This window comes from Dipodomys merriami, unplaced genomic scaffold, assembly GCF_024711535.1.
Source record: "Dipodomys merriami isolate MVZ:Mamm:240054 unplaced genomic scaffold, mDipMer1.0.p SCAF_63, whole genome shotgun sequence".
Classification (NCBI taxonomy): Eukaryota; Metazoa; Chordata; class Mammalia; order Rodentia; family Heteromyidae; genus Dipodomys; species Dipodomys merriami.
This window is the reverse complement of record NW_027206213.1, coordinates 5,085,294-5,098,299: the sequence shown is the minus strand read 5'-3', so window position 1 is coordinate 5,098,299 and position 13,006 is coordinate 5,085,294. Positions and strand designations below refer to the sequence as shown.

The 13,006-nt window shown below is 44.3% G+C and overlaps 1 protein-coding gene across 1 annotated transcript; it reads left to right on the top strand.

Annotated features, from left to right (window-relative positions):
• The first annotated feature begins 3,915 nt into the window (after positions 1 to 3,915).
• Lgalsl (galectin like) lies at positions 3,916 to 11,174 on the top strand. Its single transcript, XM_070004531.1, has 5 exons — positions 3,916 to 4,048; positions 4,830 to 4,901; positions 5,049 to 5,137; positions 5,746 to 5,923; positions 7,940 to 11,174. Exons 1-5 carry the CDS (start codon positions 4,013 to 4,015, stop codon positions 8,081 to 8,083), a joined length of 519 nt encoding a protein of 172 aa, XP_069860632.1. The 5' UTR covers positions 3,916 to 4,012; the 3' UTR covers positions 8,084 to 11,174.
• The last annotated feature ends 1,832 nt before the right edge of the window (positions 11,175 to 13,006 follow it).

The window sequence follows — 13,006 nt, the reverse complement described above, 5'->3', positions numbered from 1 at the left end:
ACAGGGGTGCTAACAGTGTCACCCTTTCTAGCAGATATTCTTAGTGGAACCATTTGGAAACATCTCATCCTGTCCATAGTATGATTGTACAAATTAATGTATAATTCTCCTGCAGTGTTAGGATTTCTGCATGCATGCATACACTGGATAAGACATACAAATAAGAAGGAAAAAAAGATAATAATCTATGGGTTTGATTTTTTTAAATCTGGAATGTCCATCTTCAAAGCCCTGCTTACATTTTTTTAATGCTAATCACATTTGACTGCCCTCCTCCCTTCCCTTCCTTAACCTTTTTAGTAGTTTCCACTAGTAGAAATGCAGTTCATCTTGAATTTCAGTTGCATTTCATAAATGGGTCACAGTCTTGGTTAATGTTTTTTTTAAACAAATGCCTATAATCAAAGCATATGCAAAATTTGCCTATCCTTCATTCTATAGACTACAAAATCTAAAGCTCTACAGTTCACTAATTTACTAATCACTTTCCTGTGCAAGATGAGTTCAATCCTATGTGGCTTTTTGTTACAACAAAAAATTCTTTAGGTTCTCTCTCTGTTCACCAGATGCAAAATTAACCATTTAGACTGATTGAGGAGGAATCAAACTTTTTTTTTTTTAAAGAATGAAAGGAAGTCTTCCCTGATAAAGTATTCTGGATAGGTTTGGTAGCCTATTTAGTACTATTTTTAATATTCCTAAAATGTAAGAAATTCATCCTCATCAATCCAAATACCCCAAACTCCACTCACAAAACAAATCAAAGGTTATTCTTTGGGCGTGGGACTTGAACTTTGGGCCTGGGCACTGTCCCTGTACCCTTCAGCTCAAGACGAGTGCTCTACCGCTTGAGTCACAGCAACACTTCCAGTTTTCTATTGGTTTTTTAGAGATAAGAGTCTCACGGACTTTTCTGCCCTGGCTGGCTTTGAACCGTGATCTTCAGATCTCAGCCTCCTGAGAAGCTAGGATTACAGGTGTGAGCCACTGGCGCCTGGCTTTCAAAGGTTGTTCTTAATCCTACAAAACCATTTACCACCAGATTCAACCCAAGATCATTTTCATTCAGCAACTTACACTTTCAAACACACTGAAATTTGGATGGAACCTACCTAGCTTTTCAGGAACCAGAAGAACTTTCTAAGAGCACAGGGGAAATAAAAGAGCCCATGTTCTTAATTTTGCAGTTTAAAGAAATTTGGGACTGGGAGATGATCTGAACTGTCAAAGCTTCATAATGGGAAAAGGTGAGTCTGATCAAGATGTATTGTATAGGAACAGCTTGTACAGCTAACTAATGCTAATAAAAAATATAAGGAAACGGGGCTGGGAAGGTGGCTCAGTGGTAGGGTGCTTGCCTTGCATGCCTGAAGCCCTGGGTTCGATTCCTCAGCACCACATAAGCAAAAAGAAAAAAGCCGGAAGTGGTGCTTGTGGCTCAAGTGGTAGAGTGCTAGCCTTGAGCTGAAGAGCTGAGGGACAGCGCCCAGACCCAGAGTTCAGGCCTCACGACCGGACCCCCCCCCCCAAAAAAAAATATATATATGGAAAGAAATGCTTGTAATGCTGATAAGAATTTACTAATACTTCTGCCACCATATCTAAATGGCCACTGCCTCTTGCTTGGACTGCTGCAGAAGCCGCCTCCTCCTTGTTGTTTTGTTGTTGTTGCTTTCATCTCCTCAAAGGCCACTCCACAGGGTGCACCTACAACAAGGGACAACTGTCACTCTTTGGCTCAACAACTCCCTATGTCTTCTCATGGCTCTGGGGGAAAAAGCCAGACTTACTCACCTCCAGCTCTGAGGCCTATGGGTATCAAGCAACGAGTACCTCTAGTCGTCGCACCCTTACCACTGGACTTTACCCTTGCAGTTACTCTGCCAGCATCTACTTCCTCCAAAGATCCAAATGACCACTTCCTTTCTTCCCTTTCTTTTAGGGGTTTTCTCAAATGTCCCTTTACTAGAGGTGGCTTTCCTGACCACTCTACCTAAACACCACTACCTTACTTCCTCTCTCTTCTTCTTACCTGCTTATTTTCTCAAACATATTACCTATCTGCTTACTATCTTTTCTCACTAAAATGAAATCTCAACAAACATATCCCTACTAGATCCCTAGTTCCAGTGATAGCAAGCACTCAAGACGTGTCAACTCTGGACTAGGAACTTTTTAAGCAAAGCAAAAGAACCAAGGTACTTAATTTCACAGTAGTCCAAGATAAGCATCATCATCATCATCATCATCATCATCATCATCATCATCATCATCATCATCATTTCTGGTGAAGAAACAAAGGGAAGTTAAATAACTTTTCCAAGATCACTTAGCTAAGACAATAGTAGAGGCAGGATTTGAACTCCAGGCACCAGCTCTTTAACCACCACGATATACTGTATCGTTTTTAGCTTAGCTAGTAACAAAGAACTTCTTTACTGGGTTTTTTTCCTATGCTAGACTCTAAGAAATGAAATACATCAGAGTACGTTCTCAAAATGTCAGCAGTTAATACCCTAAAATAACTATTAAGTGTAATTTTTTAAAAATACAGAAAAAAAATCAGAACAAAACTGCAAGCCACAACTGTGTGGCAGCCTCTAATTGGGAGAACCACTTCCACAAAGGATATGGCTGGATTACAGGCATGTGCAGGTAATGCTCCCACACAGCGGAGATGACCGTGATTAGCTCTGGTTCATAAGGTTAAAAGACTGTGCAGATGTCCCTTGGTAACCATGGCCGGAAGGGAGCCTCTGAGGGGCCCCCTGAGATTGCAGGTCACACATGCTCCTGGTGCATGGGTGCAGAACGCCCGGATGGTTCACACAATGGAATGTGTAAGCCAAGGCTGTCACCTATGAAAGGGTATGTCTAAGAAGTTACATAACCATCCTAATGTGGAAATGCCATAAAGGAATTCGTACTGGAGAATAAGAGGGGTGTATTCCCTGGGAAGGACTCTACCAAGGATATCAGATTTGCAGTGAGAAATTTACTATCCCAGACTGAGACTTGAATAAAAACAAAGGCCTATTTATTCGCTTGGCTAAGAAGCGGGGTCTCTGCTCAAGAGGGCCTCCAGTGCCCTCCCTCCCCAGGCCCCCTTTTACCTCGGTTTGTGTTTCCACAGAGAAAGGAGGGCTGGTAGGTATTTAGCCTCCTGGGATAGAAAGTCCCTCCCTGAGTCCTTCCTGCCTCGGCCTCTTTGGGTCAAGTGAGACGTGGACTTCGGGACGCCCTGAGACCTTTGATCCTCGGTACGCAACAGTCTTTCCCTGCTCTCGCTTGGAATTCCCAGAGAGAAATCGGGCCGAGCCTCCCGCTGCGGAACTCCACCTTCGGCCTCCAGGCTGCCCCGGACCTCCCACGGGCCCACCTGCCCCGAGGCCCAGCTGGAGCGACCGAGGGCCGAGAGGATCGCAACCCCAAGGCAGCGGGGCGCGGGGCGGACGGGTCACCGGCACCTGTCACCTGGCCGGCCAGACCCCCTCCTCCCCCACCCACACCTGACGGCCGACCGGACCCCGCCCTCCGCCCGCTCGCCCAACCCCTTCCCTCCCCCTCCCCCGTCGAATGGCCCGCGGGCAGGACATGCTGAGCAAGCCGCGGCCGCCCGGCCGGGTCCCCGCCCAGATCCCGGCTCCCGGTTCCCCGGCCGGGCCCGGCAGTCTTTAAATGCCGCCCTGGGCCGGAGTGGCGCGGCCCTCGCCACCTTTCTTTCTAGGACACGGGCAGCAGCCGCGCTGCCGAACGCTCCGGGTCCCCGCGGCTGCGGCCACCTTGGACCTCCCTCCCCTCCCCCTCCTCCTCTCCCGGGCCCGGCCTGCTCGGTCCGCGCCGGCCTCGGGCGTGCGCGCGCGCGCGCGGACCCGCGCCGGCGTGCACGCGCACCTCGGACCCGCGCTCCCGCTCCGCGCAGGACCGCCCCGGGTTCCCCGCGCGCGCGCCGCGTCCAGCGTCCCCCGCCGCCGGGCCGCCAGCCGTGCGCCCCGGTGCACCGCGCAGGAACATGGCGGGATCCGTGGCCGACAGTGATGCCGTGGTGGTGAGTGTGGCGGGGGAGGGGGGGCGCGCCCGGCGACCCCTTTCCGCCGCCGGCTCCGGCTGGGGCTAGGGCGGGGAGGAGCCGCAGGCCCGGCCCGGAGCCCCCCGCGCCGGGGCACGCCGGGTACCTGTTAGCGGGAGTCCGCGGTGCACACGGCCCGCCCGGGGGACGCTGGGCGGGGGAAGGGTGTTGGCGGGCGACCGCGACACCGCGGCGTTTCGCGGCCCCCTCCCCGCGCCCGTGCGAGGGGCGGCCAGGTGTGTGCGTGTTGCACGTGTGTGTGCGCGCGTGGGGGCGCGTGGCGCCCCGCCACCGCCCCCGACGTCCCGGGGATTCCCCCGAAGAAATGGGTCCCCGCCGGGGGCTCCCGGGAGAAGTTGAGCTCCGCTTGCTCCACTTGAGCCGCGTCCCCGAGGACGGGCCTGGCCCGCAGCGCTTCCCAAGCTGCGGGGCTTGGCCAGGGGCCTGCCAGCCGGCACGGGGCCCTGGCTCGCGGGTGGGCAGCGACCTTGAAGTCGATCTCAGTCTGACGGGTGTGAGGATCTTGAGCAGCTTAGCTACCCGAGGAAAGCAGGGGTTTTGTTCTGGGGAGGGAGGAGGAGGGTTGTGCGGTTATTTAATGGACTACGGGAAAGCCGGCATCTGCAGACACTGCCTCTGTGTCTGTGGAGGGCTGCTGGATTGTGCTAGACTAGGGTGGGTTGTCTCCCTCCCTGTTCTCCCTCCACCCCTGAAGAAAAGAGGGTCTGAGGAAAGCCAATCTGTGTGCTTCTATTTTTAGAAACTAGATGATGGGCACTTAAACAACTCTTTGGGCTCTCCAGTTCAAGCGGACGTGTACTTCCCACGACTGGTAAGATGGTTTTGTCTGTGTTCTGAGTCTCTCTGCCTCTATCTTTTCTTTCCTAAGCTCTTTTTTTTTCCCCCTTGCATTTTCTAATGGAACTGGCTTTGCTCTTAATAGTCAGTCGGTGAACTCGCTTTCTTCCTTCCTTTGCAGATCGTTCCATTTTGTGGGCACATTAAAGGTGGCATGAGACCAGGCAAGAAAGTGTTGGTGATGGGCATCGTAGACCTCAACCCAGAGAGGTAAGGCACGGCTCCTGTCACTGTTCAGATACCGTGCAGCCGCGAGGCCCTGCCCATTTGTGTTGTGGCTCAATCTTCTCTTCCTTCCTTTGTGGACAGTGTAGCTAACTCATTGACAGTGCCAAGAAAGTACCATGTTCCCATGAAAAGAATGTGTATGAATCCCAGCCATCATTTCTCCAGACAGCTATTTATATCAGAGATGATAAATATAGACCCACATTTTCTCTTTGACCCTTAGGAAGGCCAAAGGGATTTTTGTTTTTTTCTTTTTACATAGTTTTGTACCATAGTGTTAGGAGCAAGACCTATCAGTATAAATAAGAAGCCAGCTTTACAAGGCATTATTTCTTCTGGTCAATTTCTGGGTCTGTGTTTGGAATTCTGAAGTGGATTAAGATAATGATGTGTGACCTTGGGTATTTCACTAAATCAGTCTCACAAAATCAGCTGGTCTCACAAAATCAGTTGGTTTGAGTATTATGTTACTTCTCTGTAGTCTTGTGAAGAGTAGGGTCTGGTAAAAGCAAAAAAAACCCACAGGAGTACTTGAGTCATGTTGAAATGTTATTTCCAACTGTGAATAAATGCAACTATTTCCTTTTCAGCTTTGCAATCAGCTTGACCTGTGGAGACTCAGAAGACCCTCCTGCCGATGTGGCCATTGAACTCAAAGCTGTGTTCACAGACCGGCAGCTACTCCGGAACTCTTGTATTTCTGGGGAAAGGGGTGAAGAGCAGTCAGCAATCCCTTACTTTCCATTCATCCCAGACCAGCCATTCAGGGTAAGTACCTCAAGTGCCTGGGCCCCAACTTTTGGCAGGGCCGTGATGTTCTTCTTATCCTAGTATGTGCCAAGAGTGCTTTCAGAAGCCAGAATTCCTGCATGTCTAGGAAAATGTTCACCCAATGATGAAAAAAAAAGAAAAAAGAATCAAAAGAGCTTTGTTTGCTGGTAGAAATTAATACCCATCATGTTAGCTCTTGGCTCTTTTCAGCCCATATATTTAGTAAATACATGTGTCTTTACATCTTCAAATCGCTAAGAATTAGTACTGAACTATACTTAGCTACTATGACAAATGTTATTCTGTGTAATCCCCAAAATAGTATTAGGCCTATAGTAAATACCTGCTCCCAAATATTTCATTGACTAATAAATATTAGGAAGTATCCAGAATTCCCTTCATTTTTTTCTTCTGCCTTTAAGTGGCTCAAAACATTATTAATTATGGCCTTTTAAGCCATTTTGTGATTTTTCATTTCATTTTCTCTCATTCCCTTTGCTAATGAGGCCACATGTGTACCCTTGTTCCCCCTGTGGGTTAATTAAGCTAGCATCTATTTCATGGTCACAGGCTGAGTAGCTGACAGATTCCTTCCCATGGGCCTGGGTAAATGGTGACTTGCTACTCACTATCTAGCTGGCAGGAAACACAACCCAAATTTGCCATCTAATCAAGCAGCATTAGCAGAGCCTTCCTCTCTATGCCGGACAGTGCCAAATAAAAGACGCAAGTGAATAATGCATTTTAAAGGACTTACTGAAATGTCAGACCTGGTGATAAAGTTATGTTCATCACATCCTGTTACTATACATCACAGTAATGGCAACTTGATTAAAAGCTCCATGTTACAAGTAAGCCTTACCAAGCAGGCTCTACTTACATTACCTGGTTGTTCTGCATCTAGAGATTTTCAAAGGCCTATGATTGTTTATCTTCCCTTATAGTCTGTGGAGTCTGGAAAGAAGAATCTATGACTTTTGCATCAGTGATAGAGTTGAGATTGTTGCCCTTCTAACCACAGACTGGAGAAGATACCCCTGACTCATGATCTTACCTGGTTCCATACCAGTGCATTACTATGCTGTGTATAGTAATGTTTCTTTAGGCCCCTCTTGGCCAGAGCATCCTCTTAGTGATAGTCTTAACACTTAGCTCACGAGAGCAACCAGTGCTTCTGGCTTCCAGAAGGACATAATGCTTCCCAGCCACAAAATGAGACTGACCTAGTCCCTGACTGGTGATATAATTTTAGCAATAATATGAATTCGATGTGACTAATATCACATATGGAGTCCCTTCTTGCATGGCAAATACCAATGATTTTAATGAATACATCATAGCACAGAAGTAATAATTAAATTCTGTGGTGAATTACTTAAGGAAAAGGAGAAGAAAAAAGGTTTTACTGTGTGAAATCAGTATTTGTGTTTGGCTTAACAAAGCTTTGTTAATTACACATTCTTGGTCCAGTGGTAATTACTATACAACCTTCTCTCTGCCTTAGTGTTGACCATGTTTCAGTGTTTGGACTATCATTACGTGCTGCTTAATGGGTACCAGTTCTGCCTCTTGAGGGGCTTCCTTGGAGGTGGGATGGAATCATTCAAGAGTAGGCAGAAGAGGCTGAAGTGCCATACAGACACATCTATGCTATTTCCCATCCCTTCCTAGATTGCAAGGAAAGATGTTAAAGCCTAATCCCTTTTAAATCTTCAAAGGATATTGGGTAATGTAGAGCAGTGATTCGAAAAGTGTGTCCTTTTTTCCGGCAAGATTAGCATTGAATTTGGGGGAAGCATGCCATTTTAGACTTCACCCTGGAACTACTGCATTGGAACACTGGAGGGTGAAACCCAGCCATCAGTATTCTAACCACTCTCTGTGCTTCCAGAGCATTCTCATATTTGAGAATCATGGACAATACTGCCTTCTGCTAAAATGAACTTTTCATTTTTTTCCTCCAGCAGATTTCATTTAAATTGTGAATTGAGATTATAATTTTGTTTCTTCCAGGTGGAAATTCTTTGTGAGCACCCACGTTTCAGAGTGTTTGTGGATGGACACCAACTCTTTGATTTTTATCATCGCATTCAAACATTATCTGCCATTGACACCATAAAGATAAATGGGGACCTCCAGATCACCAAACTTGGCTGACATTTGAAGCACTTTGAGTTCAAGTAGGATCAGGTGTCAAAACTACATGACTGTTGGTTTGGAAGATGTGTCCTAGAAAGATCTGGAGACTTATACAAACAAAAGGCAAGCTTCATTGTCTCTTCTTTCTGTGCAGTTCAAGTCTAAAACAACTGGGGTTTGCCCATAAGATGAAAGCTGTTGGACAAAGACACCGAGCCATTACTCCAAAAACAAAGTAATACCTTAATGCTGGATTTTATTCAGTCTACACTAAAATGGATTGTGATGATTTGTGATTTGGTAGCAAATTATTCGTCATTTCCAAGCAAGGTTATTTAGAAACAAAAGTGCTAAAGACATTAAAAACTACCACGGTACATGAAAACCAACACATTTCTGCACTAACATGGAATTGTGTAGCACAAGCACCATTTTAGTCAGGGTATTTACATAGAATGTAGTTTGTTCAACGTTTGGGCTTTATTTTGTTTTGGTTCTGGAGGGTTTTTGGCTTTGTTTTGTTTTGCACAGCATAATGTTAACTTAGATTTTTTGAAGCTTTCTTGTAGTTATTTATTTATATTCAATATATGTACTAGAGAATGAGCAATGTCTCAAGAACAGCAAAGTTATGAACTTTGGAATGTACAAATACCTTAGGTCCAAGGGAGGGGGAATTACACATTATAATCATAAAACAGGTGCATTTATATCTGTTGGATGATTATTCTCAATACCCCTGAACCTCTCAGCATAAATTGCTCTAAGTGCTTTTGGGAAAAATTTGCAACAATTTGGCAAAACTGCTTTTCAAGTTATTGTCAATTATATGAAATTCTATTTACATTGCTTTTTCTCTTTACTATGAATTAGCACAGTATTAAGATTAACTGTTCCCTAGATTTGCATAATAGCTCATTGTTATTAAATTAGTTGAAAACATGTACAAGGTGATTGCGTAGACAATGTTTAAAATGAATATTATATAAAGTTTTAAAAGTATAATATGAAAGATCCTGGAATGCAGTGTAAAGCAGAAGCAAATGGCCCCGAATAACTTACTTAGAAATAATTTATACCAACTTAAGCTGTTAGCTCATTGTATAACTTTTCTTATGCAGCCCTCACCAAAATCCCTAAGCAATGCCTATGGAGTTTCAGAACAGAAGATACTTCTGACCATATTCACTTGGAAGATAGGATAAGATGGGATCCAGATTAGAAAAGGATCCCACTGGTTTATCAGAAAGGTTAATTTCTAGGATCTCAGATGTTAGAGCCCAGCCAGTAGTATGAATGCTTCCAATGAACTCATTCAAGTTTCCCTGCACTTGGGGAACTAATCTGATGGTAGTCTCTGGTACTAGGCCACAGAAAGTTGGTGTCCTGGGAATTGAATTTCACAAGCTGCACTGGCCCTGGAGAGAAGGACTCTTGGCATTGCTTTGGTCAGGTAGAAAGGGGAAAAAAGAGGTGCTGGGGTGGGATGTATTTATATATAATTTAGGTTTTGTTTGTACAGCTTACTGCGTCTTGTTATGACATGTCCTCGTCCTGCTTTGCTTTTGAGTTTTGTTGTTTTTGTTTTTTTAATTTTTTACACAACATGCAGAGGCACAGCCATGACCAGGTCATGGTTATGTGTCGAGAATGTAGACAGTGTTTCAGTACCAAAGTCTAATATAACAGAGCAAACTAAAATTGTGAATTTTTTATAGGTGATACATTTGGATTTATCTCAACTTTGAAACTGTTCCACAGAGTTCCATGGTGTTTATATGCAAGGATACTATGTCCAACAAAACTGGCTGTGCTTTATGTATCAGCTGACTTATTCAGCCATAGTCAGCATGGGGGCTGTTCTATGGCTCCAGGTATTTTCAAGCTGTTGATTAACTTCTCATGGCTTGTGAAGCCACTTTTAAAGAGTGTTTGTAGAGAGACATCCTGAAATATATTTGTAGGGGTTTGTTTCAACTCATGGTGGAAACCTCCTTGGGAGGGTTCTTGGGTGGCCAACCATCCTACGCACTGCTTGATCAGGTAGAACGTAAACAAGCAGGGAGTAAATGTGATCAGAAGTGACTGTTCTCTCTTATCTGCAAACTCATTAGCAGCCATGCCCTTAGGAAGCTTAATGTGAAAATACAGTGTCAACCCTCCGTTGCCCTACAGGTCGTGGGAACCTCTTGGGTAAGCCTATTGGGATTAATCTAAATGATGTGATGGTTTGATTTAGGTGGAGCTAAATGAGTAGCGGGGCTAATTCCACTGTCCTTATGGTTAGCTGGAAACTGGAACGTGTTCGTGTTCGCGCATTTCCCCAGCTTGTGAGGTCTAAGGTGTGAATTTTAGGTTGGAAAGTGCAATTGAACCCTTCACAGGACAAGTATTTGCATATGTGAGGAGTTATTTCTTACCAGAGCCCTAGTTTCGCAATAACCAAAAACTGAGGAATCACAATCAGGCTCTGGGGAAATAAAAGGCAGGCTTTAGACAATCTGTTTCTGCAGCAAAATTGGGGTAAATGTGTATATCTACTTCAAAGTTATTAAAAGTGACTTCTACTTTCTGGGGTTTTCCAGAATTGTCTTAAAATTATTTTTTTAAATTTTGAACTCTCATTTCAAATCTTGCCAACCTCAGTTTAAAACCTCCTAAGAGATTACTCTGATGATTTGTTAAATGGCAATTCCTTCCACTTGTATTTAAAAGAAGATATCAAAAATGAGGGAGAAAGCCCTATTGCCTGGAGAAAAACAAACCTTGGCATTTTCCAGCATTCATGTAGAAATAATAATAATGTTCCTATGATGACATATTTTCAAAGAAACACTTTCTTATTTACTGTATGGTGTAAAATGTTGCTAAATGTGTTGTTACATTATGTCACTGCTGAAAGTTATTTGCACTATAATAAAGGAATTTTCTATAAAATGTCTCCCAGTTTATTGCATGCCATATTTGGCCCCTGGTATAATGTACTTAGTATAGACAGTATGTGTGTGGCTGGTGGGGCTGTGGGTAGCACCAGCCATTCCCACTGTAATCGTGGATTGGCAACATTGATATAAAGAGAAGAGATAAAACAGAACAAAACTTAGGCGTTGCCAGAGGCATAATGAGCGTTATGTTGTACATACAATGGGTACTTTTTTAATATAAGAAAAAATAAAAATTTTCCATGCAGTAAATTTACCTCTTGATGTTCAAGTCTGAGTTTTAACATGTGCATAGATTCTGAATCTAAGCATCATGTTATTAGGATCCAGTATCAATGCATCACCCCCCCCAAAAAAAAATGCACTTGTGCTATCTGTTGTAAATAACTTGTCTCTCCTACCCCTATCTTAGATCAGACCACCATGGATCTGTTTTCCCTCCCCAGAGTTCTGCATTTCCTAGAACGTCATAAAAACAATCATATAATATGTATATGTAATCTTTGGGAGTTGGCTTCTTTTGATTTATTTGTATAATGGCTTTGAACTTCATGCATACTGTCTGTTCCAATAGTTTTCCTTTATATTACTGAGTAATACTCCATTGTATGGGAGTGCTACAATTTATGCACCCATTCTCTTGAAGGATGCTGTGTGTGTCCATCCATGTCCTCCCCTCTCTCTCTTCTCTGAGACAAGGTTTCAATGTAGCCCAGGCTACATAGAGGACTTGAACTCACAATCCTCCTGACTCACCCTTTCAAGTTCTAGGAAAGGGGTTCTTAGTAAGTTGTAAACATGATTTTAGCATAATGAATATATAACAGTAAGACCATATTGCTGTTGTCTTCTCTTTCCTGTGGTTTGAGTGATTAGGAAGGAAAGTTGATTCTTTGGTCATTCAAAGGATAAATTAGATAGCTTATCAAAGTTTTCCCAGCTTTAGTTTACAAGTAGGTAGCAGAGACTTTCCCACATGTTGGATCTAGGATCCCAGTTATACCCTAACTAGTTTTATTAATCCCTCTGTTTTTCTAAGGGGGCAGAACTGGAGGCTAAATTATAGCTTGCCTTGTCATGGTTTTGGCAGTTCTGTCCAGGCAAGCAGAGGCCTGTTGAGGTGGGGATGATGGAGGCTGTGGGACAGAGAACTTCTCCTGCCCCCCAGCCAAGCCTGGAAGGTACCTTGGGGGATTGACATTGTATTTGTTTTATGACAGCCTGGTCTAAAATATCGGAGTGCCATACCCTCTTAGGGCCTTCATTCATTCCACAGATGTTTACTGAGTTGTGTCTATTGCTGTCCTAGGCATTTGGACCCATCCATGAATAAAAAGACAAGGGTCTCTAGTGGTTTAAACTTAAATGAACTTAAAAATCACGCAGGATCATCCTACTTAAGAAGTTCAGCTTCACACTGGGATATTCTGTTTTGGCCAATGTAGAGTAGGGCTCAGGAGTTTGTGTTTTTATTTTTATTTTATTTTTTCCCTGTCATGGGGCTTGAAATCAGGGCCTGGGCACCGTCTCTGAGCTTCTTTGGCCCAAGGCGAGTGCTCTACCACTTGAGCCATAGCACCACTTCAGGCTTTTTTCTGTTTATGTAGGAATTGAACCTGGGACTTCATGCATGCTAGGCAAGCACTCTACCACTGAGCCAGATTCCTAGCCCAGAGTTTGTGTTTTTTAAAGTCCTGGAAAGATTGGTCTGCAGCCAAAATTGGGCAATTCTTCCTTTAGGAACTCCTAAACAGTCACTGAATCAAACTGTTAGGTGTACGGGCCTTGGAACTCTGATCTGTGGATACTGTTGAGAGAAAACTGCTTTTCAATACAGATGAGTGCTAATCTGCCAAGATCCTGTCACTGTCGTGAGAGTGTATATCATTGTACTTGACAACATTCTCTCACCTCCTACCTCCTGCCTCTACTTCAAAAATACACTGTATTAAAAGAAGGTTCTTGCTTCCAATGACTTGTGTCCAAGTCCTTTTGGGGT

Excerpts from the sequence above, each read along its gene's own strand:
- Lgalsl (XM_070004531.1), top strand. The coding sequence starts at position 4,013 with ATGGCGGGATCCGTGGCCGACAGTGATGCCGTGGTG. Across the intron at positions 4,049-4,829 it reads CCGACAGTGATGCCGTGGTG|AAACTAGATGATGGGCACTT; the intron begins GTGAGTGTGGCG and ends TTCTATTTTTAG. Across the intron at positions 4,902-5,048 it reads ACGTGTACTTCCCACGACTG|ATCGTTCCATTTTGTGGGCA; the intron begins GTAAGATGGTTT and ends CTTCCTTTGCAG.